The sequence below is a fragment of the Saccopteryx bilineata genome, chromosome 2, assembly GCF_036850765.1.
Source record: "Saccopteryx bilineata isolate mSacBil1 chromosome 2, mSacBil1_pri_phased_curated, whole genome shotgun sequence".
Taxonomy (NCBI): domain Eukaryota; kingdom Metazoa; phylum Chordata; class Mammalia; order Chiroptera; family Emballonuridae; genus Saccopteryx; species Saccopteryx bilineata.
In genome coordinates, this window is record NC_089491.1 from 291450539 (window position 1) to 291476315 (window position 25777).

At 39.3% G+C, this 25777-nt stretch overlaps 1 protein-coding gene across 1 annotated transcript in view; it reads left to right on the plus strand.

The window, feature by feature from the left end:
* Positions 1-25777, plus strand: part of RGL1 (ral guanine nucleotide dissociation stimulator like 1) — a 238297-nt gene that overhangs the window by 55951 nt on the left and 156569 nt on the right. Inside the window, exon 2 of the mRNA XM_066261321.1 lies at positions 25130-25293. Coding sequence (XP_066117418.1) covers positions 25162-25293 — 132 coding nt within the window. The 5' untranslated portion in view covers positions 25130-25161. The remainder of the gene's footprint in view (positions 1-25129; positions 25294-25777) is intronic.

Below are 25777 nucleotides of genomic sequence, written 5' to 3' on the forward strand. Positions count from 1 at the left end.
TTTATGAAAAAAGAAGCAAGCTCCACCATTCTTTATGTAAGATTTATTCCAAGGAGACAAGGATGGTTCAATATCCCCATATCAAACAGTGTGATACAGCACATTAACAAAATTAAGATTAAAATGCTAAGATCATCTGAGTAGTTACGGAAAAAACATTTGACAAAATAGAACATTCATTTATGATAAAAAACTTTCAGCAAAGTACATATAGAAGGACATTCCTCAACATAATGCCATATATGACAAGCCCACAGCTGACACCTTACTTAGTGGTTGAAAAGCTGAAAACTTTTTTCTAAAATTAGGAACAAGAAAAGGATGCTCACTTTAAAAAAAAAAATTTTTTTTCATTTATTCATTTTAGAGAGGAGAGAGAGAGAGAGAGAAAGAAGGGGGGAAGAGCAGGAAACATCAACTCCCATATGTGCCATGACCAGGCAAGTGCAGGGTTTCGAACTGGCGACCTCAGGTATTCCAGGTCGACGTTTTATCCACTGTGCCACCACAGGTCAGAGGATGCTCACTCTTAACACTGTTATTTACCATAGTAGTAGAAGTCCTAGCCAGAGCAATTAGGCAGAAAAAGAAATAAAAGGCATTCAAATCAGAAAGGGCAAAGTAAATTGTCACTATCTGCAGATGACATATTATATATAAAAAACCCTAAAGACTCCACCAAACTGTTAGAATTAATAAATGAATTCAGTGAGGTTGCAGGGTACAAAATCAATATACAAAAATCTGTTGCATTTCTATATACTAATGAACTATCAGAAAGAGAAAATAAGAAAATAATCCCATTTACAGTAGCATTAAAAGAATAAAATACCTAGGAATAAATTTAACCAAGGAAGCCAAAGACCTGTACACTGACAGCCATAAGACATTAATGAAAGAAATTGAAGAAGACAAATAAATGGAAAGATATTCCATGGTCATGAATTGGAAGAATTAAAATTGTTAAAATGTTCATACTATCCAAAGCAATCTATGGATTAATGCCATTTGTATCAAAATTCCAATGTTATTTTTTCCATAAAAATAGAACAAACAATCCTAAAATTTATGTGGAACTACAGAAGACCATGAATATCCAAAGCAATCTTGAAAAAGAAGAACAAAGCTAGAGGTATTATGTCCCCTGGTTTTAAACTATGTTACAAAGCTATAGTAATAAATACAGTATGGGTTAGTATAGAAACACATATATTCAATGTGATAGAATAGAGAACTCAGAAGTAAACCCATGCGTATATGGTTAATTAATTTACAACAAAGGGGCCAAGGGTACATAAAGGGAAAGGAAAGTCTGTTCAATAAATGGTGTTGGAAAAACTAGCCATATGCAAAAGAATAAAACTGAACCGCTATCTTACATCACACATGAAAATCAACTCAAAACTAAAGACTTGAATGTAATACCTGAAACCATAAAACCCCTAGAAGAAAACATAGGCAGTAAGCTCCTTGACATCAGTCTTGGCAATGATTTTTGGATCCAAGACTGAAAGCAAGGACAACAAAAACAAAAACAAGCGGAACTACATTACACTAAAAAGCCTCTGTACTTCAAAGGAAACCATTAACAAAATGAAAAGGCAACCTACTGAATGGGAGAAAATATTGCAAATCATGTAACTGATACTTATATATAATTTTATATGTGAAAATATACTTATATATTATGTATTATACATATATGTTATATGTAATCATATTTAATATATAATTATATATAACTACATATACTTATATGCAATTATTTTACAATGTTACATATATTTATATAATGTTATCTATAAATTTTTCTAATTATGTATAACTTACATAATTATGAATAATTTATAATATATGAAATAATATATATAGAATTTATACAACTCCACCTACCAAAAATACTCCTGGAACAACTAATAATTTTAGCAAGCTTTCAGGAAACAAAATCAATATGCAAAATTTAATTGTATTTTTATATGTTAGCAATAAACAAAATAGAAATTGGAATAAAAAATAAGATGGCTTTGTATTCAATAGCATCTCAAAGTGAAACTCATGAAACTTCTATCCTAAAAACTAGGAACATTTCTGTGAGAAATTAAAGAAGACCTAAATGGATTGATTCACTATGTTTTTAGCTGGGAAGACTCTATATTATAGTTTTAATTCTCTTCAAATTTGGTTTCTTGATTCAATAAAATCTTAATAAAATTAATATCATTATTAAATCAGTATTGTTAAAATGTCACTTCTCTTCAAATTGATTTCTAGATTCAATGAATCTCATCAACAGTACCCACCAGACTTTCTTGTAGAAATTTCCAAGCTGATTCTAAAATTTATATGGAAATCCAAATGTCTAAAATAGCCAAAACAACTCTGAAAACTAAGAATATAGTTAGAGGACTTATACTTACTGATTTTGACACAGTATAAAGCTATAGTAATCAGGATAGTGTGTTATTGGAATAGGTTTAGGCACATAGATCAATGAAACTCATTAGAGAGTCCAGAAATAGACCAACATATTGATTTTCAACAAAGATGCCAAGGTAATTCAGTATGGAAAAGATTACTTTTTCTACAAATGTTCTGAAACTACTTATTATCTACTTAGAAAAAAAAAATGAACCTCAACCTGTCACCAAAGCTATACAGAGATTGTGCATCCACGCAAAGATGCTCAATATCATTTATTATTAAGGAAATGAAAGTTAAAACCACAGTATAATATCACTATGCATCCATTAGAACACTAGAGTATATGTAAAATTAAAATGACCAGCAATACCAACTGTTGGTGAGGATGTGATGTAACTGGAACTCTGATACATCATGGATGGGATTATAAAATTTTACAACCATTTTGGAAAAGAGCTTTGGCAGTTTCTTGTGAAGTTAAACATTTACCACATGGCCAAGCAGTTCTACACTTAAGTATTTATCTAAGAGAAACAAAGGCATGTGTGCCCTGGCTGGTTGGCTCGGTGGTAGAGTGTCTGCCCGGGGTGTGGATGTCCTGGGTTTGATTCCCAGTCAAGGCACATTGAAGATGCACCCATCTGCTTCTCCACCCCTCCCCCCTTGCTTCTCTCTCTCTCTTTCTCTCCTGCAGCCATGGCTCTATTGGAGCAAGTTGACCCTAGGCACTGAAGATGGCTCTGTAGCCTCCGCCTCAGTTGCTAAGAAGAGCTCGGTTGCTGAGCAACAGAGCAGTGCCCCAGATGGGCAGAGTATCACCTCCTAGTGGGATTGCCAGGTAGATCCTGTTTGGATACATGTGGGAGTCTGTCTCTGCCTCCCCTCCTCTCCCTGAATTAAAAAAAAAAATTAAAGGTATATATTCACACAAATGTTTCTTTCACCTTTTTAAAAATAACGCAAACTAGGAACAATACAAATGTCTATTAATAGGTGAATGTATAAATTAAATGTTTGGCAATGTCTGTTGGTCATCTGTATGTCTTCTCTGGAGAAATGTCTTTTCATGTCCTTTGGCCATATTTTTTATTGGGTTTTTTGTTGTTACTGTTATTAAGTTGTATGAGTTTCCTATCTACTTTGGATATCAACTCCTTATCAGATATATCATTTGTGAATCTATTCTACCATTCAGTAGGTCACCGATTTTCAACTGATGTGCTGCAAGAATTTTTAAAACACGCAATACCTGACTATTTAGTTAGAGGCACTGACCTCTTTTCCCTTAGATTGTCAAATAAAAAAATATGACGACAGCCAACACAACAATAGCTGTCTCTTGTGAATAAATCAAAATTCTACCATTTTTTATCAGATCGGCCAAAAATACATTTTTGGAGTGCTCCCAAATTTTAGTAATTAGTTTATATGTGCCATGTGACAATCACTGCAGTAGGGAGACAGTGGTGTACTACTCAGAATAAAAATGAACTGAAACGCACAAGAACGTGATTTCAATCTCAAAATGAGTTTAATAAAAAAAAAATCAGACAAAAAGGTGTGAAGTATGATATTCAATGACAGTGAAACTTGAGAAAAGAAAAAATGTGGCATGTCGTTACAGAAAACAGATCTGTGGTAGCTCAGGTACAGTAATAAGATGAGATCAACTGAGAGCTCATTTTAGGAATAAGGGAATGGCGTTTTGGGATAAGGAAAATGTATATTTTAATTTTAGTGTTGATAATGTGGTTGTATCCATTTGTCAAAAGTAACAGAATATGCCCTTAACATGAGACATGTAAATTATACTTCGTTAGAACTGCCCTTGACTCACCCCAATAAATTCAATTAAAACAAAGCAAAACAACAACAAAAAAAGACCTGTCCTTGTCTGTAGTAGTTGCTCTGATTGTGGAGGGCACGGTCTTGGAGAAGCCAGTGTAGGGAAACTAAATAAGGGTGTTGATAATTTCTCTACCATATACAACCTTTTTCTGCAGTGGGCACCATGTCAGACATCTCTTGCATTTGTTATTTAAGCTGTAATGGATTGAGGAGAAAAAGTAAGGAATGTGGAGGGACAAAAGATTTGACCCAGAGGGAGGTGCTTCCATGGTCTGGTCCAGCAGAGAGGGTCCTGAAGGAGTTTACCTCTCTCCCTAAGATAATGATGGGGAAAGGAGAATGAGTGTGTTAGGTTGGCTCCACGGCTCAAACTGGGACTCTTACATTTAAATTGATGTTCCTGTTAATGTGTTGCTTGAGTGTATCCAAAGTCCTGTCTTTCTATTTCAATTTCCTTTTTGGTTATGTGAGACCAGCTATGACAGCCTGTTATAAATGGAAAGCTAGTGTTGCCAACTTTTAATTCTGAGAACACAGAATTTATTTTTGACTAATTGGTCCAGTAGGAACCAGAGTAGAATCTAAACAACTTTGGAAGTCTGTGGCAGGGAAACAGGGAGAGAAGTTTAATCAAGCTTCAGCCAGGCAGCCTGTTGACAGATTTCTAGGCCGACTTAACCAATGGCCTTATTTCTCAGGTAAGACCTCAGAATGATTTGGAACTGATTTCACTGGACTTCATCTTTTTCACAATGTTATGCTTATAAAGTAACTCGCTTAGCATTCCTTTTCAGGGCACACAAAGAATGAAAGAAATAAAACCCCACACTCTCTTTTTGTCCAGGTTGAAGTGGAGAAATGGACCGAGTGAGTGCCTAGAAGTTGTGGTTCTGAGCTTCACTAGCATGCAGATCACTTTTAGTTCACAGTAAATAATTAAAATCTCTCTAGCCTCCAGAGTTGGTGCCGACCACAGTCAGACTGGGGCAGCGGGCCGAGTCTGCGCTCACCGGAGCTATGAATCATAACCCCATCGCCCTCCGGAGCAGGAGCGAAGGGGAGAGCCAGTGAGCCCTGTAATAGGTTCCATATGCCGTTGACAGAAAGTCTTAAAAAATAATGAGGCTTCCAGATCACTGCCCTTCTGTAGCAGAAATTTACATATGAAAATAAGGAGTGAAAGGACTGACAATGTCAATCTTTTACTTTTGTTTTCTGCTACTTTTTGAAAATAGTGCAGTCGTTGTTTCTTGAGCTGGAAAGTGAGGTGTGGACTGAGAGTGGGAAGGAGCTGGAAGGTGGCGCATGCAGGGAGTAGGAAAACGCTGACTTCCAGCTTTGGTAGCTCAGGAAGCACGCATTTCAGATAACCCCTTTTGACCTTTCCCCTTGAGTGCAAAGAATTAGTCTTTCTCTTTAAGCATTAAAGGCTCAAAGCCAAAAATAAACATGGCCACAATGCTGTGAAAAATTTGAAAGGCCATCACAGAATGGAAAGGGACCGTTTTGTTTCAAATCAGACGGATCTGTTTTCAGAGTGACATTCTGCTGTGTGACCTCGAGCAATTTACATAACTTCTCTGAGCTTTGGTGTTACCTGAATGACAAATGAATACCCCCCAGAACTCTCCATGTAATGCACGTTTGCGTATCTCTCTTCTAACATGTGTCCTGTCATTCCAAAATGTATCTATGAAATGTATCCTATAATTTTGAAATGCTTCTTCCTCTTCGTTTGCTTGTGGACATTTCAGTGATTTGGATTAAGAGCTCCAAACATATAAGCTGGTTAGAGGAGGACACATGCTTATTTATCTTTATTTCATCCTGCCTCATACTCACCTAGCACAACGGTCACACTAGCTAAGTAAAATGTTAGGGACGGCCCCTTGCCTCTTGTGCATTGTGCTGGGTAAGGTTTAGGCAACCTACCAGTCATTTCCCTGGATGTCTGCCCTCTCGTAGCAGTAAGTCAGATTGGCCTGGTGACCCCTCAGCCAGGAAGACGGGAATGCTAAATTGTGTGTTTGCACAACTGCGATTGTGCTAAGTGGTCTGACTCCAAGGCACAATCTCATCAGGTTTCTATTTTCTTTTATTGCAAAGAGCAAGGTCAAGCTGTGGCAACGAAAAAAAAAAAAAAATAGAGAAAGTGGAAAGTCCTGTAAAATTTTCAGGAGGGAAAAATAAAAGAAAATCCGCAACCCAGTTGGCATGGTGACACAGAATGAAGCGGTCCTTTCCCTCTCAGACCCATGCCGCCGTGGATTTCATACTGACTCTGACACTGAAGCTGACACCTAGCCCAGGGCTCCAGCCCCACATTCCACCCCACCCCTCTTTGGTTGGTATCGAAATGGAGACATTTCACAGATTTGGCTATCAAATAGTGTCTGTGCGTGGAAAACGGGCAGATAAAATGGGCCAATTAGACCACAGTCACATCTGTCAAAACTCTAACCCCTAACCTTAGTGAAAACATAATCTAGGATCAAACACAGAAACCCTGCAGATGTACAGAAGTCATTTAATACCGCCTTTGAAAAGGCTGTGCTGGCTGGCTGGCGGTGTTCTGAAGGCCTGATGAGAAATCCAGGCTTGGCCCTGCTAGGAATATTTTCAATTTTAAAGAAAGAGTAGGTTCTAATTCAGTAACTATTTAATATAGCCCAGCAAGGTTCTCCCCACAGGCTGAGCTGAAAACACTTCTGACTCTGTTGCTATGCAAAGCAGTTTTAAAATATATTTTGGAAACCTGTTTGAGATTTGAGAATAGAATTTGGTGTTTAGTCGCCTTATTTAAGCTTATGATCTTTTGGTTCAACTCCAAAATAATGGGGGTTCTAACTTGAATGGACTGTGGAGGGTAGATTCAATAGCGGCCTCTCATGCAACTTAGACATGAACACACCGAGCATTCTCTATGGTACACCCTATGGAACTTGCCATGAAAAGGATAGAAAGGGAAAGACAAGAAAAAGGAGTTGGAGTGGCCTTATAGAGTTCACTAATGGACTATTTGAAAATATTGAAAATAATAATTGCATCTTTTCCAATATATGTGGAACATGACCAACATAACTGCATTTACTGATGAAAATGTCATGCTATTACAAGTTCAAGTGTTTAGGAGGGTTTCTTAAGATTCTGTAAGCTATAGCTTTGACTTTGACTATTTTTTTTTTTTTTTTGAGTTTGCTCTGGGCACACGGGTCACCAGGAGATACGCCCAACAAAATTTATGTAGCAGTCAGAGTCAGAAGCAGCCGTTCTAGTGGTTTCTCCTTCTTGATTTCATTGTCTATTAGTGTTCTGTTTGTGTGGTCATTGAGCTTTTGATCCCTCATGGGATGGGTTTGCCATGTTATATTGCAGGTGCAGACAAAAAAAAAAAAAAAGCTGCAGAGAAAGTAAAGAAGCATCAGCCAGTGGTAGAACTTCCCCTAGCACGAGGCAACACAGATCTCTCCCTTGCCCAAGCTGGAAAACACGGGACCCTTCCTGTGGCCCTAGCACCACCCAAGGGCATTTAGTCCTACTTCAGAGGTCAGGATCAGGGAAGGAGCAACAGCGTTAGATGGAAGTGAAGCTGCTGCCATAGATATAATGCTTTCTGAATCTAGTTAGTCTAGCAAATTGGCATCTAGGTACTCAGCAGTACCAACAAGATTTCATCATTACTATGGGTCACTAATCCATAGTCCTCTGTGTGGAGCAAGACGTTATCTGATCTAATGAAAGGAGTTTTAGTAAGAATACATGCTATATGTAAAAATCATGGTTTCCTTGCTGCTTAGAGACCTAGAGAGGGGATGAGGGTTGGTCTTGCGCCAGCTCACCGTACGTGCCTCTCCCAGAAGTGTTTTCTTGGAAGAGATTTACTCCCATCGGGACCTACCATTATCCTATGGCCTCGTAAAATGACTGTAATTAAATAGATTAGACTTCTGTTTTTGGTAAAGTGAAAGATTGAGAACAGGTTGCTCTCTAACCTGACATGTAGAACGGCTAGTCTATCTGGAAGTGAGTTAAAAAATGATTTTGTGTTTTAACTGATAAATTCAACAGATTTCCTTCCCTGCACCTAACATTTTTAGATTGTTTTTTTATGAGAAGCTCACCTCTGAATCCTTTCAAGAGCACAGATTCCTGGGAGTTCAGATTTCAACATTGACATGATGCTATTTTGTAGGCGGACTGTTGACTATGACAGTAGAGCAGTGCAGTGTGGTGGTGAGGGCATAACTCCGGGCTAGAGAAACATTCTAGGACTTGTTCCTTAATCTCTCTTGGTCTGAACTTCTCCTGAGGCTCTTTTGAAGATGACCTGATGTTTATGACGTGCAAACCCAGAGCTCAGTACAGGTGAATGCTAAAGTCACTGTGGTGGGTAGGGCATTTGGGGGGGATGTTATCAGTGTTGCTGTTGTTACCGTTGAGACCTAAGGGATGGCTCTGACCTGGATCAGCTCAACTGACTTCAACTCAGAGAGAAAGATTAGCCTGTGACTACTGAAGTGGATGAAGCTCCCCTAGTGGTTTTTGAATTTTGCCCTTATTCAGCCAGTTAAAGCTGGAGTCCACGGAGTTGTGAAACACTTGAGTCTGGGAAAGTCATGGGATTTACAGTCTCATTTTAAGTGACATAATCACATGCTTTTTTATCATAATAAAAATGCAGGCCATAAACGTTTTAGTTTGATGTAGTCCCATTTGTTTATTTTTTCTCTTGTTTCCCCTGCCCAAGGAGATATATCAGAGAAAATATTGCTGAGAGAAATGTCCAAGATTTTACTGCCTATATTTTCTTCTAGAATATTTATGATTTCAAGTCTAACATTTAAGCCCTTAATCATTTGGAATTTATTCTTGTGTATGGTTTAAGAAAGTGGTCTAGTTTCTTTTCTTTCTTTCTTTCTTTCTTTCTTTCTTTCTTTCTTTCTTTCTTTCTTTCTTTCTTTCTTTCTTTCTTTCTTTCTTTCTTTTACCTGTATCTGTCCAATAGTCCCAATACCATTTATTGAATAGACTGTCTTAACCACATAGTATGTTCTTGCCTCCTTTGTCAAATATACTGCTCACAAAAATTACAGGATATTTTTTTGCTTCATATTCATTTTGAAATATCCTCAAATTTTTGTGAGCAGTATGTTAATTAACCATAAAGTTATGAGGTTATTTCTGGGCTCTCTATTCTGTTCCATTGATCTGTATGTTTGTTTTTATGCTAGTACCATGCTGTTTTGATTACTATGGCCTTATAGTTTGAGATCAAGTAGCATGATCCCTCCAACTTTGTTCTATTTTTCTCAAGATTGCTGTGACTATTCAGGATCTTTTGTGGTTTCATGTACTTTTTTTTGGAATATCTGTTGGTCTCTTGATAGGAATTGCATTGCATCCATGGATTGCTTTGGGTATTGTAGACATTTTAATGATGTTAATTCTTCCTATCCATGAACACGGTATATGCTTCCACTTATTTGTATCTTCTTCAATTTCTTTCTTCATTGCCTTGTAATTTTCAAATACAGGTCTTTTACATCCTTGATTAAATTTATTCCTAGGTATTTTATTATTTTTTGATGCAATTGTAAGTGGAATTGTTTTCTTAGTTTCCCTTTATGATAGTTCATTATTAATGTATAAAAATGCAACTAATTTCTGGATATCTATTTTGTATCCTGCTCCTTTACTGAATTTATCTATCAGTTGTAGCTTTTTGGTGAAATCTTTAGGGTTCTCTATATAGTATCAGGTCATCTGTATATAATGACAGTTTTGCTTCCTCCTTTCCAGTTTGGATGACTTTTATTTCTTCTTCTTGTCTGGTTGCTGTGGCTAAACTTCCAGTACTATGTTGAATAAGAGTAGTAAAAGCAGACATCCCTGTCTCATTCCCAATCTTAAGGATAACACTTTTAGTTTTTGCCCATTTAATATGATGTTGGCTATAGGTTTGTCATATATGGCCTTTATTACATTGAGATATGTTCCCTCTATTCCCACTTTGGTAAGAGTTTCTATCATAATTGGGTGTTGGGTTTTATCAAACGCTTTTTCTGCCTCTATTGATATGATCATGTGATTTTTATCCTTTATTTGGCTTTTGTGGTGTATCACATTTATTGATCTGATGATATTGTACCAACCTTGTATTCCTGGAATAAATTCCAGTTGATCATGGTTTATGATCTTTTTGTATTTTTCTGAGGTTGGAAACGGGGGAGGCAGTCAGACAGACTCCCACATGCGCCCAACCAGGATCCACTTGGCATGCCCATCAGGGGGCGATGCTCTGCCCATCTGGGGCATTCTAGCGCCTGAGGCAGAGGCCATGGAGCCATCCTTAGCGCCCGGGCAAACTTTGTTCCAATGGAGCCTTGGCTGCAGGAGGGGAAGAGAGAGACAGAGAGGAAGGAGAGAGGGAGGGGTGGAGAAGCAGATGGGCACTTCTCCTGTGTGCCCTGGCCGGGAATCGAACCTGGACTCCCGCACGCCAGGCCGACGCTCTACCACTGAGCCAACTGGCCAGGGCTGGTTTATGATCTTTTTAATGTATTGCTGGATCTGGTTTGCTATTATTTTATTGAGGATTTTAGTATCTATGTTCATCAGGGATACTGGCCTACTATTAACAAAATGAAAAGACAACTGACTGAATGGGAGAACGTATTTGCCAAAGATACATCCAATAAGAGTTCTAATATACAAAATTTATAAAGAACTCATAACAACTCAATACCAAAAAAAATTACAATTAAAAAATGAGCAAAGGACCTGAATAGATATTTTTCTAAAGAGGGCATACAGATGGCCAATAGACTTATGAAAAGATGTTCATGTTGCTAATCATCAGAGAAGAATAATTAAAACCACAATGAGATATTACCTCACACCTGTCAGAATGGCTACCAACTATAAATCAACAAACAAATGGTGAGGATGTGGAGAAAACGCAACCCTTGTACACTGTTGAAGGGAATGCAGATTGTTACAGCCACTGTGAAAAGCACTATGGAATTTCCTCAAAAAAATAAAAATGAAACTGCCTTATGACCCTGACATTCCACTTCTGAAAATATATCTGAAGAAACCTGAAACTCTAATTTGAAGAATATATGCACCCCTATGTTTATTGCACCATTATTTATAATAGCCAGGATTTGGAAGCAGCACCATTGTCCATCAGTAGATGAATGGAAAAAAAGCTATTGTATATTTACACAATGCAATGCTACTCTGCCATAAAAAAGAAGGAAACTTTACCTTTTGCAACAGCATGGGTAGACCTGGACAGTATTTTGCTAAGTGGAATAAGCCAGTCAGAGAAAGACAAGACCCATATGACTTCACTTATATGTGGAATCTGATGAACAAAATAAAGTACAAACAAAATGGAAATAGACTCACAGATACAGAGAACAGACTGACAGCTGTCAGAGGGGAGGGGGCTGCATGCTGGGTGAAAAAGGTGAAGGGATTAAGCAAAAAAAACCCTCATAGACACAGACAACAGTATGGTGCTTACCCGAGGGAAAGGGTAGTTGGAGGTAGCAGAGGTTAAGTGGGGATAGATGGTGATGGAAAGAGACCTGACTTTTGGTAGTGAACACACAATACACTATACAGATGATGTGTTGCAGAATTATACGCCTGAAACTTATATAGTGTTAATCAATGTTGCCCCAATAAATTTAATAAAAAATATTTTTAAAATGCAGTTATAGAAAATTTAGTCCCTTAGAATCCTCTCTCTCTTAGAACACGGAGGGATTCTTGGTGATCTGAGCCTCTGACCTGTCAGGGATCCTCCTCGCCAGCGTCTGTTTTGCAGATCTGTTTCCAAACCGCCTGGTCTGAGCCGAGACCAGGAAGGGAGCCCAGCTGTTTTCCTTGTGTTGGCTCTCTGTCCTGAGCAGGAACTGCTGAGCAAAAGTAGCATGTCTCCAGGGAGACTCAAGGGGAGTACAGATCCCATCTGGGGTTTTGTTATTTTTTGGTGGTTTTTTTTTTTTGAATTATTGTTAAAAACTTCTGCCAAATACTATCAATAAGGGGAGGTAAGTATACAAAGTCTGAAGTGCAGTTGGATCGGCCTTTCAAAAATATCAACTTGAATGAAGCAGAAATGTTTTGCACGTCTTTAATTTTCTACATTTAACGGGAGACAGTTGTACTCCGAGAAAGTTACTTCGGACTCCACAGACTGTTGTGCAATCTTGCTCAGTATTGAGTGAGAGAGGACATAATTAAAATTCCTTTGGAAATGGTTGCCCAATGATTGACATTTGTCCCCAATACATCATAATGGTAAATGCTTAATCTTTTATTCCAGTGAAGTTTTCTGTTAATGGAAATAAAATAAAAATTTTATAAAGGTGATTGAACTTTAAAAAAAAATTGAAGCAATAAATTCATGTCCAGTCTTGCTCTCAAAGATCTGGCAGACTAGCAGGGAGACCGGAGTAAGGGAGGAAGGCGAACAGTGTAGAATGCTGCTGAGACTCCGAAGAGGAAGAGGTAACGTGAATCTGTTTACCTCCTAATACATCAACATATGTTGTCGCTTTATTTTTTTATTTTTTTAATTTTTTTTTAATAAATTTTTATTAATGGTAATGGGATGACATTAATAAATCAGGGTACATATATTCAAAGAAAACATGTCTAGGTTATTTTGTCATCAAATTATGTTGCAAACCCCTCGCCCAAAGTCAGATTGTCCTCCGTCACCCTCTATCTAGTTCTCTGTGCCCCTCCCCCTCCCCCTAACTCTCTCCCTCCCTCCCTCCCATGTCCTCCCTCCCCCCCCCACCCTTGGTAACCACCACACTCTTGTCCATGTCTCTTAGTCTCATTTTTATGTTCCACCAATGTATGGAATCATGTAGTTCTTGTTTTTTTCTGATTTACTTATTTCACTCCTTATAATGTTATCAAGATCCCACCATTTTGCTGTAAATGATCTGATGTCATCATTTCTTATGGCTGAGTAGTATTCCATAGTGTATATGTGCCACATCTTCTTTATCCAGTCTTCTATTGAAGGGCTTTTCGGTTGTTTCCATGTTTTGGCCACTGTGAACAGTGCTGCAATGAACATGGGGCTACATGTGTCTTCACGTATCAATGTTTCTGAGGTTTTGGGGTATATACCCAGTAGAGGGATTGCTGGATCATAAGGTAGTTCTATTTGCAGTTTTTTGAGGAACCACCATACTTTCCTCCATAATGGTTGTACTACTTTACAGTCCCACCAACAGTGAATGAGGGTTCCTTTTTCTCCACAGCCTCTCCAACATTTGCTATTACCCGTCTTGTTGATAATAGCTAATCTAACAGGAGTGAGGTGGTATCTCATTGTAGTTTTAATTTGTATTTCTCTAATAACTAATGAATCTGAGCATCTTTTCATATATCTGTTGGCCATTTGTATCTCTTCCTGGGAGAAGTATCTGTTCATGTCCTCTTCCCATTTTTTTATTGGATTGTTTGTTTGTTTGTTGTTGAGTTTTATGAGTTCTTTGTAAATTTTGGATATTAGGCCCTTATCTGAGCTGTCGTTTGAAAATATCAGTTCCCATATAGTTGGCTGTCTGTTTATTTTGATATCAGTTTCTCTTGCTGAGCAAAAACTTTTAATTCTGATGTAGTCCCATTCATTTATCTTTGCCTTCACTTCTCTTGCCATTGGAGTCAAGTTCATAAAATGTTCTTTAAAACCCAGGTCCATGATTTTAGTACCTATGTCTTCTTCTATGTACTTTATTGTTTCAGGTCTTATATTTAGGTCTTTGATCCATTTTGAATTAATTTTAGTACACGGGGACAGGCTGTAGTCGAGTTTCATTCTTTTGCATGTGGCTTTCCAGTTTTCCCAACACCATTTGTTGAAGAGGCTTTCTTTTCTCCATTGTGTGTTGTTGGCCCCTTTATCAAAGATTATTTGACCATATATATGTGGTTTTATTTCTGGGCTTTCTATTCTGTTCCATTGGTCTGAGTGTCTATTTTTTTGCCAATACCTTGCTGTTTTGATTATCGTGGCCCTATAATATAGTTTAAAGTCAGGTATTGTAATGCCCCCAGCTTCATTCTTTTTCCTTAGGATTGTTTTGGCTATTCGGGGTTTTTTATAGTTCCATATAAATCTGATGATTTTTTGTTCCATTTCTTTAAAAAATCTCATAGGGATTTTGATGGGAATTGCATTAAATTTGTATATTGCTTTGGGTAATATGGCCATTTTGATTATATTTATTCTTCCTATCCAAGAACAAGGAATATTTTTCCATCTCATTGTATCTTTTTCGATTTCCCTTAACAATGCTTTGTAATTTTCATTATATAGGTCCTTTACGTTCTTTGTTATGTTTATTCCTAGGTATTTTATTTTTTTTGTTGCAATCGTGAAGGGGATTATTTTTTTGAGTTCGTTTTCTAATATTTCATTGTTGGCATATAGAAAGGCTATGGACTTTTGTATGTTAATTTTGTATCCTGCGACCTTACTGTATTGGTTTATTGTTTCTAATAATCTTTTTGTGGAGTCCTTCGGGTTTTCAATGTATAGGATCATATCATCAGCAAAAAGTGATAGCTTTACTTCTTCTTTTCCGATATGGATGCCTTTTATTTCTTTGTCTTGTCTGATTGCTCTGGCCAGAACTTCTAGCACCACGTTGAATAAGAGTGGAGAGAGTGGACAACCCTGTCTTGTTCCTGATTTAAGGCAGAAAGTCCTCAGTTTTATGCCGTTTAATAGGATGTTGGCTGATGGTTTATCATATATGGCCTTTATCATGTTGAGATATTTTCCTTCTATACCCATTTTGTTGAGAGTCTTAAACATAAAATTGTGTTGTATTTTATCAAAAGCCTTTTCTGCATCTATTGATAAGATCATGTGGTTTTTGTTCTTTGTTTTGTTGATATGGTGTATTACGTTAACCGTTTTGCGTATGTTGAACCATCCTTGAGATTCTGGGATGAATCCCACTTGATCATGATGTATTATTTTTTTAATATGTTGTTGTATTCGGTTTGCCAGTATTTTGTTTAGTATTTTAGCATCTGTATTCATTAGAGATATTGGTCTGTAGTTTTCTTTCTTTGTGCCATCCTTGCCAGGTTTTGGTATGAGGGTTATGTTGGCCTCATAAAATGTGTTTGGAAGTATTGCTTCTTCTTCAATTTTTTGGAAGACTTTGAGTAGAATAGGAACCAAGTCTTCTTTGAATGTTTGATAGAATTCACTAGTATAACCGTCTGGGCCTGGACTTTTATTTTTGGGGAGATTTTTAATAGTTTTTTCTATTTCCTCCCTGCTGATTGGTCTGTTTAGGCTTTCTGCTTCTTCATGACTCAGTCTAGGAAGGTTGTATTGTTCTAGGAATTTATCCATTTCTTCTAGATTGTTGTATTTGGTGGCATATAATTTTTCATAGTATTCTACAATAATTCTTTGTATTTCTATGATGTCTGTGGTGATCTCTCCTCTTTCATTTTGGATTTTATTTATTTGAGTCCTGTGTCTTTTTTCCTTGGTGAGTCTTGCCAAGGGTTTGTCAATTTTGTTGATCTTTTCAAAGAACCAGCTCCTTGTTTTATTGATTTTTTTCTATAGTTTTTCTGTTCTCTATTTCATTTATTTCTGCTCTGATTTTTATTATCTCCTTTCTTCGGCTGGTTTTGGGTTGTCTTTGTTCTTCTTTTTCTAGTTCCTTAAGGTGTGAAGTTAAGTGGTTTACTTCGGCTCTCTCTTGTTTGTTCATATAGGCCTGAAGTGATATGAACTTTCCTCTTATTACTGCTTTTGCTGCATCCCAGAGATTCTGATATGTTGTATTTTCATTTTCATTTGTCTGTATATATCTTTTGATTTCTGCGCTTATGTCTTCTTTGACCCATTCATTTTTTAGAAGTATGTTGTTTAGTTTCCACATTTTTGTGGGTTTTTCCCCCTCTTTTTTGCAGTTGAATTCTAGTTTCAAGGCTTTATGATCAGAAAATATGCTTGGTACAATTTCAATTTTTCTAAATTTGCTGATATTGTCTTTGTGGCCCAACATATGGTCAATTCTTGAGAATGTTCCATGTACACTAGAGAAAAATGTATACTCTGTCGCTTTGGGATGAAGTGTCCTGTAGATGTCTATCATATCCAGGTGTTCTAGTATTTCGTTTAAGGCCACTATATCTTTATTGATTCTCTGTTTGGATGACCGATCTAGAGCCGTCAGCGGTGTATTGAGGTCTCCAAGTATGATTGTATTTTTGTCAGTTTTTGTTTTAAGGTCAATAAGTAGCTGTCTTATATATTTTGGTGCTCCTTGGTTTGGTGCATATATATTAAGGATTGTTATGTCTTCTTGATTCAACTTCCCCTTAATCATTATGAAATGACCATTTTTGTCTCTGAGTACTTTTTCTGTCTTGTAGTCAGCATTATTAGATATGAGTATTGCTACGCCTGCTTTTTTTTGGGTGTTGTTTGCTTGGAGTATTGTTTTCCAGCCTTTCACTTTGAATTTGTTTTTATCCTTGTTGCTTAGATGTGTTTCTTGTAGGCAGCATATAGTTGGATTTTCTTTTTTAATCCATTCTGCTACTCTGTGTCTTTTTATTGGTAAGTTTAATCCATTTACATTTAGTGTAATTATTGACACTTGTGGGTTCCCTACTGCCATTTTATAAATTGCTTTCTGTTAGTTTTGTATCTAGTTTGATTCTTCTCTTTTGTTTTTCTATCATTTGTTTTTGTTTGTTTGTGTTCCATACTTCTTTCCTCTGTTGCTACCTTTTTTAAGTCAAGTGTTTTTGTGGTGGTTTTTTTAAGGGTGGTTACCATTAAGTAATGAAAAGGGTACCTACCATATTCATTGTAGTACCCTATCTTATAAGTATTTCTGCACTTCATCATCCTTTGCTACTGTTAATCTCCATCCTCTCCCCCCTTTTTTTCCTTTGTTGTCACAGTTTAAGTTTGGTTTTATTGTGTTCTTGGTGGAGCTGTTACTTGTGGTGTTGTTTTCTTTTGTTCTTTGAATCTGGTTGGAAAACCCCCCTTAGTATTTCCTGGAGTGGGGGCTTTCTGTTGATAAATTCTCTCATCTTTTCTGTATTTGTGAATGTTTTTATATCTCCTTCAAACTTGAAGGATAGCTTTGATGGGTATAGTATTCTTGGCTGAAAGTTCCTCTCTTTCAGGGCTTTAAATATTGGGGTCCACTCTCTTCTAGCTTGTAGAGTTTCTGCTGAGAAATCTGATGATAATCTAATAGGCCTTCCTTTATATGTTGTACTCTTCTTTTCCCTGGCTGCCTTGAGAATTTTTTCTTTGTCATTGGTTTGTGTCATCTTTATTATGATGTGCCTTGGAGTGGGTTTGTTGGGGTTAAGAAAACTTGGTGTTCTGTTTGCTTCTTGAATTTGAGGCTTTAGTTCCTTCCACAGGCTTGGGAAGTTCTCGTCTATTATTTGTTTGAGTATATTCTCCATTCCATTTTCTTTCTCTTCTCCCTCTGATATACCTATTATTCTTATGTTATTCTTTCTGATGGAGTCAGACAATTCCTGTAGGGCTTTCTCATTTTTTATTATTTTTGAGTCTCTTTCTTCTTCTCTCTGTTGTGCCTCAAGTTGTTTGTCTTCTATTTCACTAATCCTATCTTCAATCTGGGCTGTTCTGTTAGCTAAGCTTGTTACCTCGTTTTTCAGCTCGTGAATTGAGTTTTTCATTTCTGTTTGATTTGTTTTTATAGTTTCAATTTCCTTGGTAATATATTCTTTGTGTTCATTGAGTTGTTTTCTGATCTCCCTATATTGCCTTTCTGTGTTTTCTTGTATATCTCTGAGTATTTTTAAGATTTCTATTTTAAATTCTCTGTCATTTAGCTCCAAGGCTTCCAATATGTTAAGTCTTTTCTCCATAGATTTTTCCACATCTATTTGTGTTACCTCTCTTTCTTTTATATCCATAATATTCTATTTCCTCTTTCTTATCGGCATCTGAGGGTGGTCTTATTGATAGCACGCAGGCGCACTCCCTCGCGGCTTGAATGAACGTCGCTGCGGTAGCTTCCTCCACACCCTTGTCTCTCAGATTCAAGTGATAACAGTCCTTTTGCTTTCAGTTTGTGTGGAACTCCGGAATGCTCCGAGGATAAATTTTTCTGTTTCACAAATTTGTTGTGATTTAGGGGAGAGCTGTCGGACGCGCTTCTCACGGCGCCATTTCCGTGACGTCACTCTCTGTTGTCGCTTTAAACACAACCCACTTCTCGTATTGCTGTGGGAGGATTTGATGTGCCTCTTTTCTCTGGACAACTATGGCCCAGCTCTAGGAGTCTGGTTTGCCTGAGGGTTACAGAGAGATGTTACTGGAGCCTCATGATTTGAACCCAGTCTTCTGACTGGGATGTCAGTGCCTTTTGTATGATACTATGCTATTCTGAATCTTTGAGTAAATGCAAAGACTATTCTTTCTTTCTTCCTTATTGTGTAACCACTTCTTATTTTTCAATTACAGTTGACATACACTATGTCATGTCACTATGACAGTGACAGACTTTTAGGTGGAAGGGATGAAGAGAATGGGAGATAGACGTATACAAACCTGTCTTATCGGGGCAGGCGCTCTCATTAGGGGAAAGAATGAGGATGAGAAAAGATAGGACGAAAGAAATGACAGAAATATCAGTAATTACTGGAAGATCCTAGAACAGGACCAATGCCAGACATTTTCAAGATTAGAAGAAATCTGAGTTGAGTTAAAAAAAAAAATCTTCAGGCAGAAGTAGGAGTTTATGTGCATAGAGGGAATAAAGCAGAAATACTATATTATTATAAGTAACATGTATGGTGGAACCTACAGGGGCAGAAGAAGAGCTTGGTCCAAACAGATAACGCAGACAAGTGCCAAGCCACCCCAGTAAGGCTCTGCATTGTAAACACAGAGCATGAAAAGAGGAGAGGGAGGAAGAAAAGATAACGATTTAGAGGGCTGTCTCGTACATCATTCACTATCAAGAAGGAAAGTCAAATTCAATGAAGGACAGATTAATTTATCAAATGAAATTCAGCATGGGGATCAACACAGTGAATACAGATTTCTGTGAAATTGTGCCCTAGCACCTACTTTTAAAGCTACTACGTTTCAGAAATATTCGTGGGAGTTGGGGCTAATTTTTATCAAGTGGCAAGAGCCGATGCTAGGAATGGTAAATTTTTGTGTTCTTAGATGGTCACTTAATTCTTATCCTTGTAAGGTTAGCCCCTGAGAATCTGCTCACCTACTTTTGGTATTTAATGAGCACTTAGGATATGAAGCTGTCAACTGGGTCCTCTGTTATGACCATTGAAAATGTCATGGCTATCCACCAATGATTATTTTTGAAAGAATGGGAGAAATGCTGTTATTATATATTATACATATTGTATAATAAGCATAGCATAGTAAACATTTCAAAAAGAAAATGTAGACCTTAGAAGCACAAATTTTAAAGGTAAAAATTTATTTAAGAAAATGCTTTCTCGGCCCTGGCCGGTTGGCTCAGCGGTAGAGCGTCGGCCTAGCGTGCGGAGGACCCGGGTTCGATTCCCGGCCAGGGCACACAGGAGAAGTGCCCATTTGCTTCTCCACCCCTCCGCCGCGCCTTCCTCTCTGTCTCTCTCTTCCCCTCCCGCAGCCAGGGCTCCATTGGAACAAGGATGGCCCGGGCGCTGGGGATGGCTCTGTGGCCTCTGCCTCAGGCGCTGGAGTGGCTCTGGTCGCGACATGGCGATGGCCAGGATGGGCAGAGCGTCGCCCCTGATGGGCGTGCCGGGTGGATCCCGGTCGGGCGCATGCGGGAGTCTGTCTGACTGTCTCTCCCTGTTTCCAGCTTCGGAGAAATGCAAAAAAAAAAAAAAAAAAAAAAAGAAAATGCTTTCTCATTGATAATAATGATATAATTTTTGATTATTTATATAATCAAATTATTAGTTTTACTAAGTTTTGTTATCAATTTCTTGCGAGACAGCTAGAATTTATAAATATTGATTAGAAAGGTTTTCAAATTTAACCTAAACTAAAAAATATTAATAAAAAGACCTCTCAGTTTTGGTGGAAATGTTGGGGGGCTCAAGGATTTGATGGCAAAGTGACCTCAAAACTGGTATGTGGCTTTTCTCATCTGCATATTGAAGCTCAGTGTCAAGCACTGCGTCTTCTCTCCTTCCCATCAGACTTGTCCTCCTGGTTCTTGTGTTACTCCTCCGTTTTACGCAGCAGAAGCAGTGGGGAATCACAATCCTTTGACACTTAGCAAAAACAGTTTCCCCTCCAGCCATTGCATTTTAAATTTGTGAGCAAAATTTTGCTTCTGTGTTCTCTGATCCGATATGTGCCTTTATATATACATACAGCTTTCTTTCACCACCCCACCTCCAACTTAAGGAAGATCTCACCATCCAGTGCTTTAAAAAAAGATTCTGCTGGGGGTATCAGGTGTTTTAGTTTGACGGTTATTCAAAACTGACTTCCAAAAGAGCTCATGAGCCTTAGGATATTTTATTATTTTATTTTATTTGTATTTTTCTGAAGTGAGAAGTGGGGAGGCAGACAGACAGATTCCTGCTTATGCCTGACTGGGATCCACCCGGCATGCCCACCAGGGGGCGATGCTCTGCTCATCTAGGGGGCTGCTCCGCTGTGGCTGGAGCCATCCTAGTGCCTGAGGCAGAGGCCATGGAGCCATCCTCAGCAACCGGGCCAACTTGGCTCCAGTGGAGCCTTGGCTGCAGGAGGGGAAAAGAGAGATAAAAAGGAGAGGGGGAAGGGTGGAGAAGCAGATGGCTGCTTCTCCTATGTGCCCTGGCCGGGAATCAAACCTGGGACTTCCTCACACCAGGCCAACGCTTTATTACTGAGCCAACTGGCCAGGGCCTTTTAGACCAAATTCTACGTTGAATGGGAGATTCTGTCTTTAGCTTTACAGTGATTTCACCTTGTCTGTTCAATGAGCTTGTATTAGTGGTGTTTGTATGGAAGTTGCCTTGTAAATCTTGACTCTGTATTTTAAGGAAAAAAAGCAGTAGTTCGACTTTAAGATATGCAGCACGTCAAAGGTAGAAAAGGTCTACATATTCCTCCCGCTTTAATTCTATCAAAAAATGGCTCCAGTATACAGACTTCTAGGGAAATAGATAGAACATGTGAATTTCTTAAAGAAGGCATGGAGTGGCGCTTTGGATTTGAAGAGGAAAATGGTAGGTCAGCAGCACACTGGGCTATATGATATGTGGGGCCCAGCACCAAAACAAAATGCAGGGCCTTTAGTTCAAAAATTACGAATTTTTCAAGAGAGTGACAGCAGAACATTCAACCAAGCATGAGTCCCTTCTGAGCCCAGGGCCCTGGGTAACTCCACAGGTCAAGTCATAGAGCCTGCCCTGGCTGGAAGCTGAGATGAGAGTGGGAAGGAAAAAAGATGCCCCCTGGTGGGCGTGACAGGTGGATCCCGGTCGGGCGCATGTGGGAGTCTGTCTGACTGCCTCCCCGTTTCCAACTTCAGAAAAATACGAAAAAAAAAAAAAAAAAGGAAAAAGGGATGATGTATTTCCCCATGTTTCCCTGCTTCTTTCTATCTCATGCTTATCTATGTACTCTTCGGATGTGCCCATCTTTCAAGGAGGGACTGTTGTGCCAGCCACCTAAGACACTGTCACTTTAATTCTAGTCCAAAGGGGCGTGACAAAGGGGTTGTGTTACACTAGTGATGGGCTCCAAGTGGGGGGTGGTGGAAGGTCTTCTGAACTCACCTGGGACAGAGAGCATTACCTTGGGAACCCTACAACATTCTAGCAGTGTATTGACTCTACTTCTCTTCTCTGAACCCAGTCTTTCATTGCTGTAAAATGGTGATCACTCATTTGCAGTTATTGTTAGAACTAAAGATAAGGTACAAATACTCAGCACGGCAGCTGGTATGCAAAGGGAGCTTGATGCAGTTATTTTTTTGTGAGTGCAGAGATGCATTGAGTGAGGATCGGGAAGAGGGCCTCAGGTCTCACACAGGGTGGAGGATCTCAAAATTCTTGAAGAGCCTCGTAAGAGCTGGCTGCCTTTCCGCATCCATCCTTAGTTCCCAAGTGCCTTGGAATGGTTTAAACCACAGAACTGCATCTTCTTTTCAAACAGGGGAAGAAACAATCTGGGGGAGTCAGTGCACAGCAGAGTTCAGCCTCCGACACTGAACACGTGCCAACTCTCCTCCACACTGCAGCGACGGCCGAGCCCCGGGGGCGAGACTCCAGGAAGAGCGGTGGGGTCCCTGGGCTACGTTAGGCTTGAAGATGTCCCATTGTTCACCCTGAGATTTTGTAGTTTGCCTGTTTTATCCAGTTACGTTTCCATGGTACACAAAGGACACGGCCAAAACCATTGCATGTCGTCTTCCCGCTTTGTTTTGATTTATTATTTGTTGTTTACGGTATTATCTCCAGTAACAACAATGGAATTTCCTTCCCTACTAATCTGGCCTGTTTCCATTTTGCCTGTTTATTTTAAGGGTTGTTTTTTTTTTTCCTTTTGGACTGAAACCTCCACATGACTCTGCTTTGTTTATTTCCTTGCATGTACGTGTCAGCATCATTTATTAGTATGTCCACTCAGAAGGACTTTGCTCATTAATTATAAAGGTTCTGCTTCCTGGTTCCTAGTGGGAGTGTAGTAAGGGCTGCAGCTTTCTTAGAACTGTAGTTGCCTCGCCGTGGCTCTGTGCGAGCGGAGGGCTGGCTCTCCGCAGCTTACCAGAGAAACACGTGGGGCAGGAGAAGTAACTCTGCAGCAAAAGACCCTTTTCTCAAATCCTCTGACTTCGCAACCCTGCCTGGCTTATCCACGTTGATTTCTACTTACTTTTGTTTAGGCATAGGTTAGGGGGACAGATTATGCTCGTTTCAGACCTGCTCAATTCCTCCAGGACAAGTCTGTTGTTAACTAATGAGCATTTGCAGCTTGCAGTATTAGCTTCTTGAGAGTGTATGATGAATGTTAGACTTGGCTCTTGTGAAGAGAGTACAGCCCACGAAGTCAATAAAAAAGTTAAGAAGAGATAACTTGACTCATACATCTGTTATTTGAATATATTGTATCTGCTGCCTCATTTTCACTGGATTCTTGTGATTTACTGAATTAACCAATCCATCAAGCACACATTTAGTGTTCACTCAGTATAAGACCCCATGTCTAGTGCCAAGATGCACAAGAGACCAGAAGGTGGAAATAGAGATGAAAACAAATAAATATAATAAAGTGTTGTAAGTGATACGATGGGAATCTGTCCAGAGTACATACAGAGATTAACAAAGGAGGGGTCTTTATTCTCCTGGGGTTGGGTGGAGGGGAGGTGTCACAAACAAAGGCAGAAGGTACTGGATATACTTGAGATCCGTAAGGACTTTCACATGGCTGAAACAAAGTGGCTGAGAAGGCAGGAGGGTGTTGTGGGAGAAGGGAGGTGGAGGAAGCCAGACACAGAGGCTTCAGCTGTCACACTAAGGAGTTTGGATTTTACTCCCTGGGAATATTCAGGTAGGTGGAACATCATTGTTATATTTGCTTTTTGGAAAAATTACCCGGAGAGCGGTAGATTTGGGGGATTTTGATGGAGGTGAGGAGATTCCTTAGGACTGTGTGGTGCAGAGCAGGCATGATGTGATTCTGAATAAGCCAGTGGCTGATGAAAAGATCACGAGGAAGTGGGCTTTACAGAATAGGTATCAACTTTTTTTTTTTGTATTTTTCTGAAGTTGGAAACGGGGAGGCAGTCAGACTCCCACATATGCCCGACCAGGATCCACCCTGCATGCCCATCAGGGGGTGATGCTCTGCCCATCTGGGGCGTTGCTCTGATGCAACCAGAGCCACTCTAGTGCCTGAGACAGAGGCCATGGAGCCATCCTCAGCGCCCAGGCCAACTTTGCTCCAATGGAGCCTTGGCTGCGGAAGGGGAAGAGAGAGACAGAGAGGAAGGAGAGGGGGAGGGGTGGAGAAGCAGATGGGTGCTTCTCCTGTGTGCCCTGGCCGGGAATTGAACCCGGGACTCCTGCACGCCAGGCTGATACTCTACTACCGAGCTAACCGGCCAGGGCCTAGGTATCAACTTTTAAGTGTTGTCTTAACAGCAACTGCTGACGAAACTGGAGCCAATGGTAACACAGCCAATAAATATCGAAGAAAATCTTCCTCTGTGCCCGCACTACAGTTAGGAAACGTGATTGCTGTGGCTTTCCGCACACTTTACCATAATGCTCTATACTGTGGTCACTGTTTACAACCCTTTCTGCCCTGAGACACTCTAGGCTCCTTAAGGGAAAGAGCCAAACTACCAAGTTATTTGTGTGTGCCCAGCACAAAGCCTTGTCCTGACGAGTGCTCAGTAGTTTGGTGCCTTAGCCAGCACTTCTTCCACACACACTACATGGCACAGAAGTGTGAAAACATCCCTTGGGCCACGTGCACTACCTGGCACGGAAGTGTGAAAACATCCCTCAGGCTAGTCAGACATCCACCCATTTCCGTCTCGCCTCCTGAGGGACCCAGAGCAAAGGGACAAGCAGAGGATGCTGGTTTACTTTGCTTCAAAACAATATCATTTCATACATCATCAAAATGGGTCTCTACTGCCAGAAGCCTGTGTTAAAATACCAACAACAAATATTTAAAATATAAAACATAGTCATGAAAGTTGATGCTTTCGTGATGTTGTCATCAGTGGTCTCATTATTCACAAATTGAGTGTGATGATTTGCTTTTATAACTTTTTATGTTGCTTAATGTTTTAACCTGGATCACTTCTCTTCTCCCACTCAGGTCCGTAATGCCTCCTGCCTGGCTCTTTCAAGATGGAGGGGAAACCTGTGGGAGAACCTACTCAAGTGGTGTCTAAATTCAAACTTTCCACCAAGGTGGAAAGCACAGGACACTGGCTGGAGGAAGATCATGCTCGAATATGGGAAGTTTTAAAGACAGAGGAGGTAAGACAGCCCTAAGTGACACAGTTGGTGCAATGATGGATTTTCTTACACTTGAGACCATCATTCTTAGTGTACTCAGAATCACAGGCCAGCTTGAAAAATTTTTGTTTGGGGGCCATAGGCACTATCATGAAGAGGACGGTAAGTCAGGGTTATGCCTCTTGGACTTTAATGACCCCAGAGGGAGTCAGCCAAAGGAGGTAACTTTACCAGCTGGTCCTTAACATACACAAATAGACATTCTTCTTGTAGAATTCTACCAAATCTGATGGGGAAATCAAATCATGGAGAGAAAGGTGATAACTTAGGATCAATTATAACAAGTGGAATTATATAAATGTATTGTCTGACAGCTACATACATCAGTACTCTTTGGTTGCAAGCAACAGAAATGAGCTCTGACTACTTTAAGGAAGATGGGCAATTATTGGAGGATGTTGGGAGGCTAACAGAATTGATGAGTAACTTAGAAAACTAGACTTGG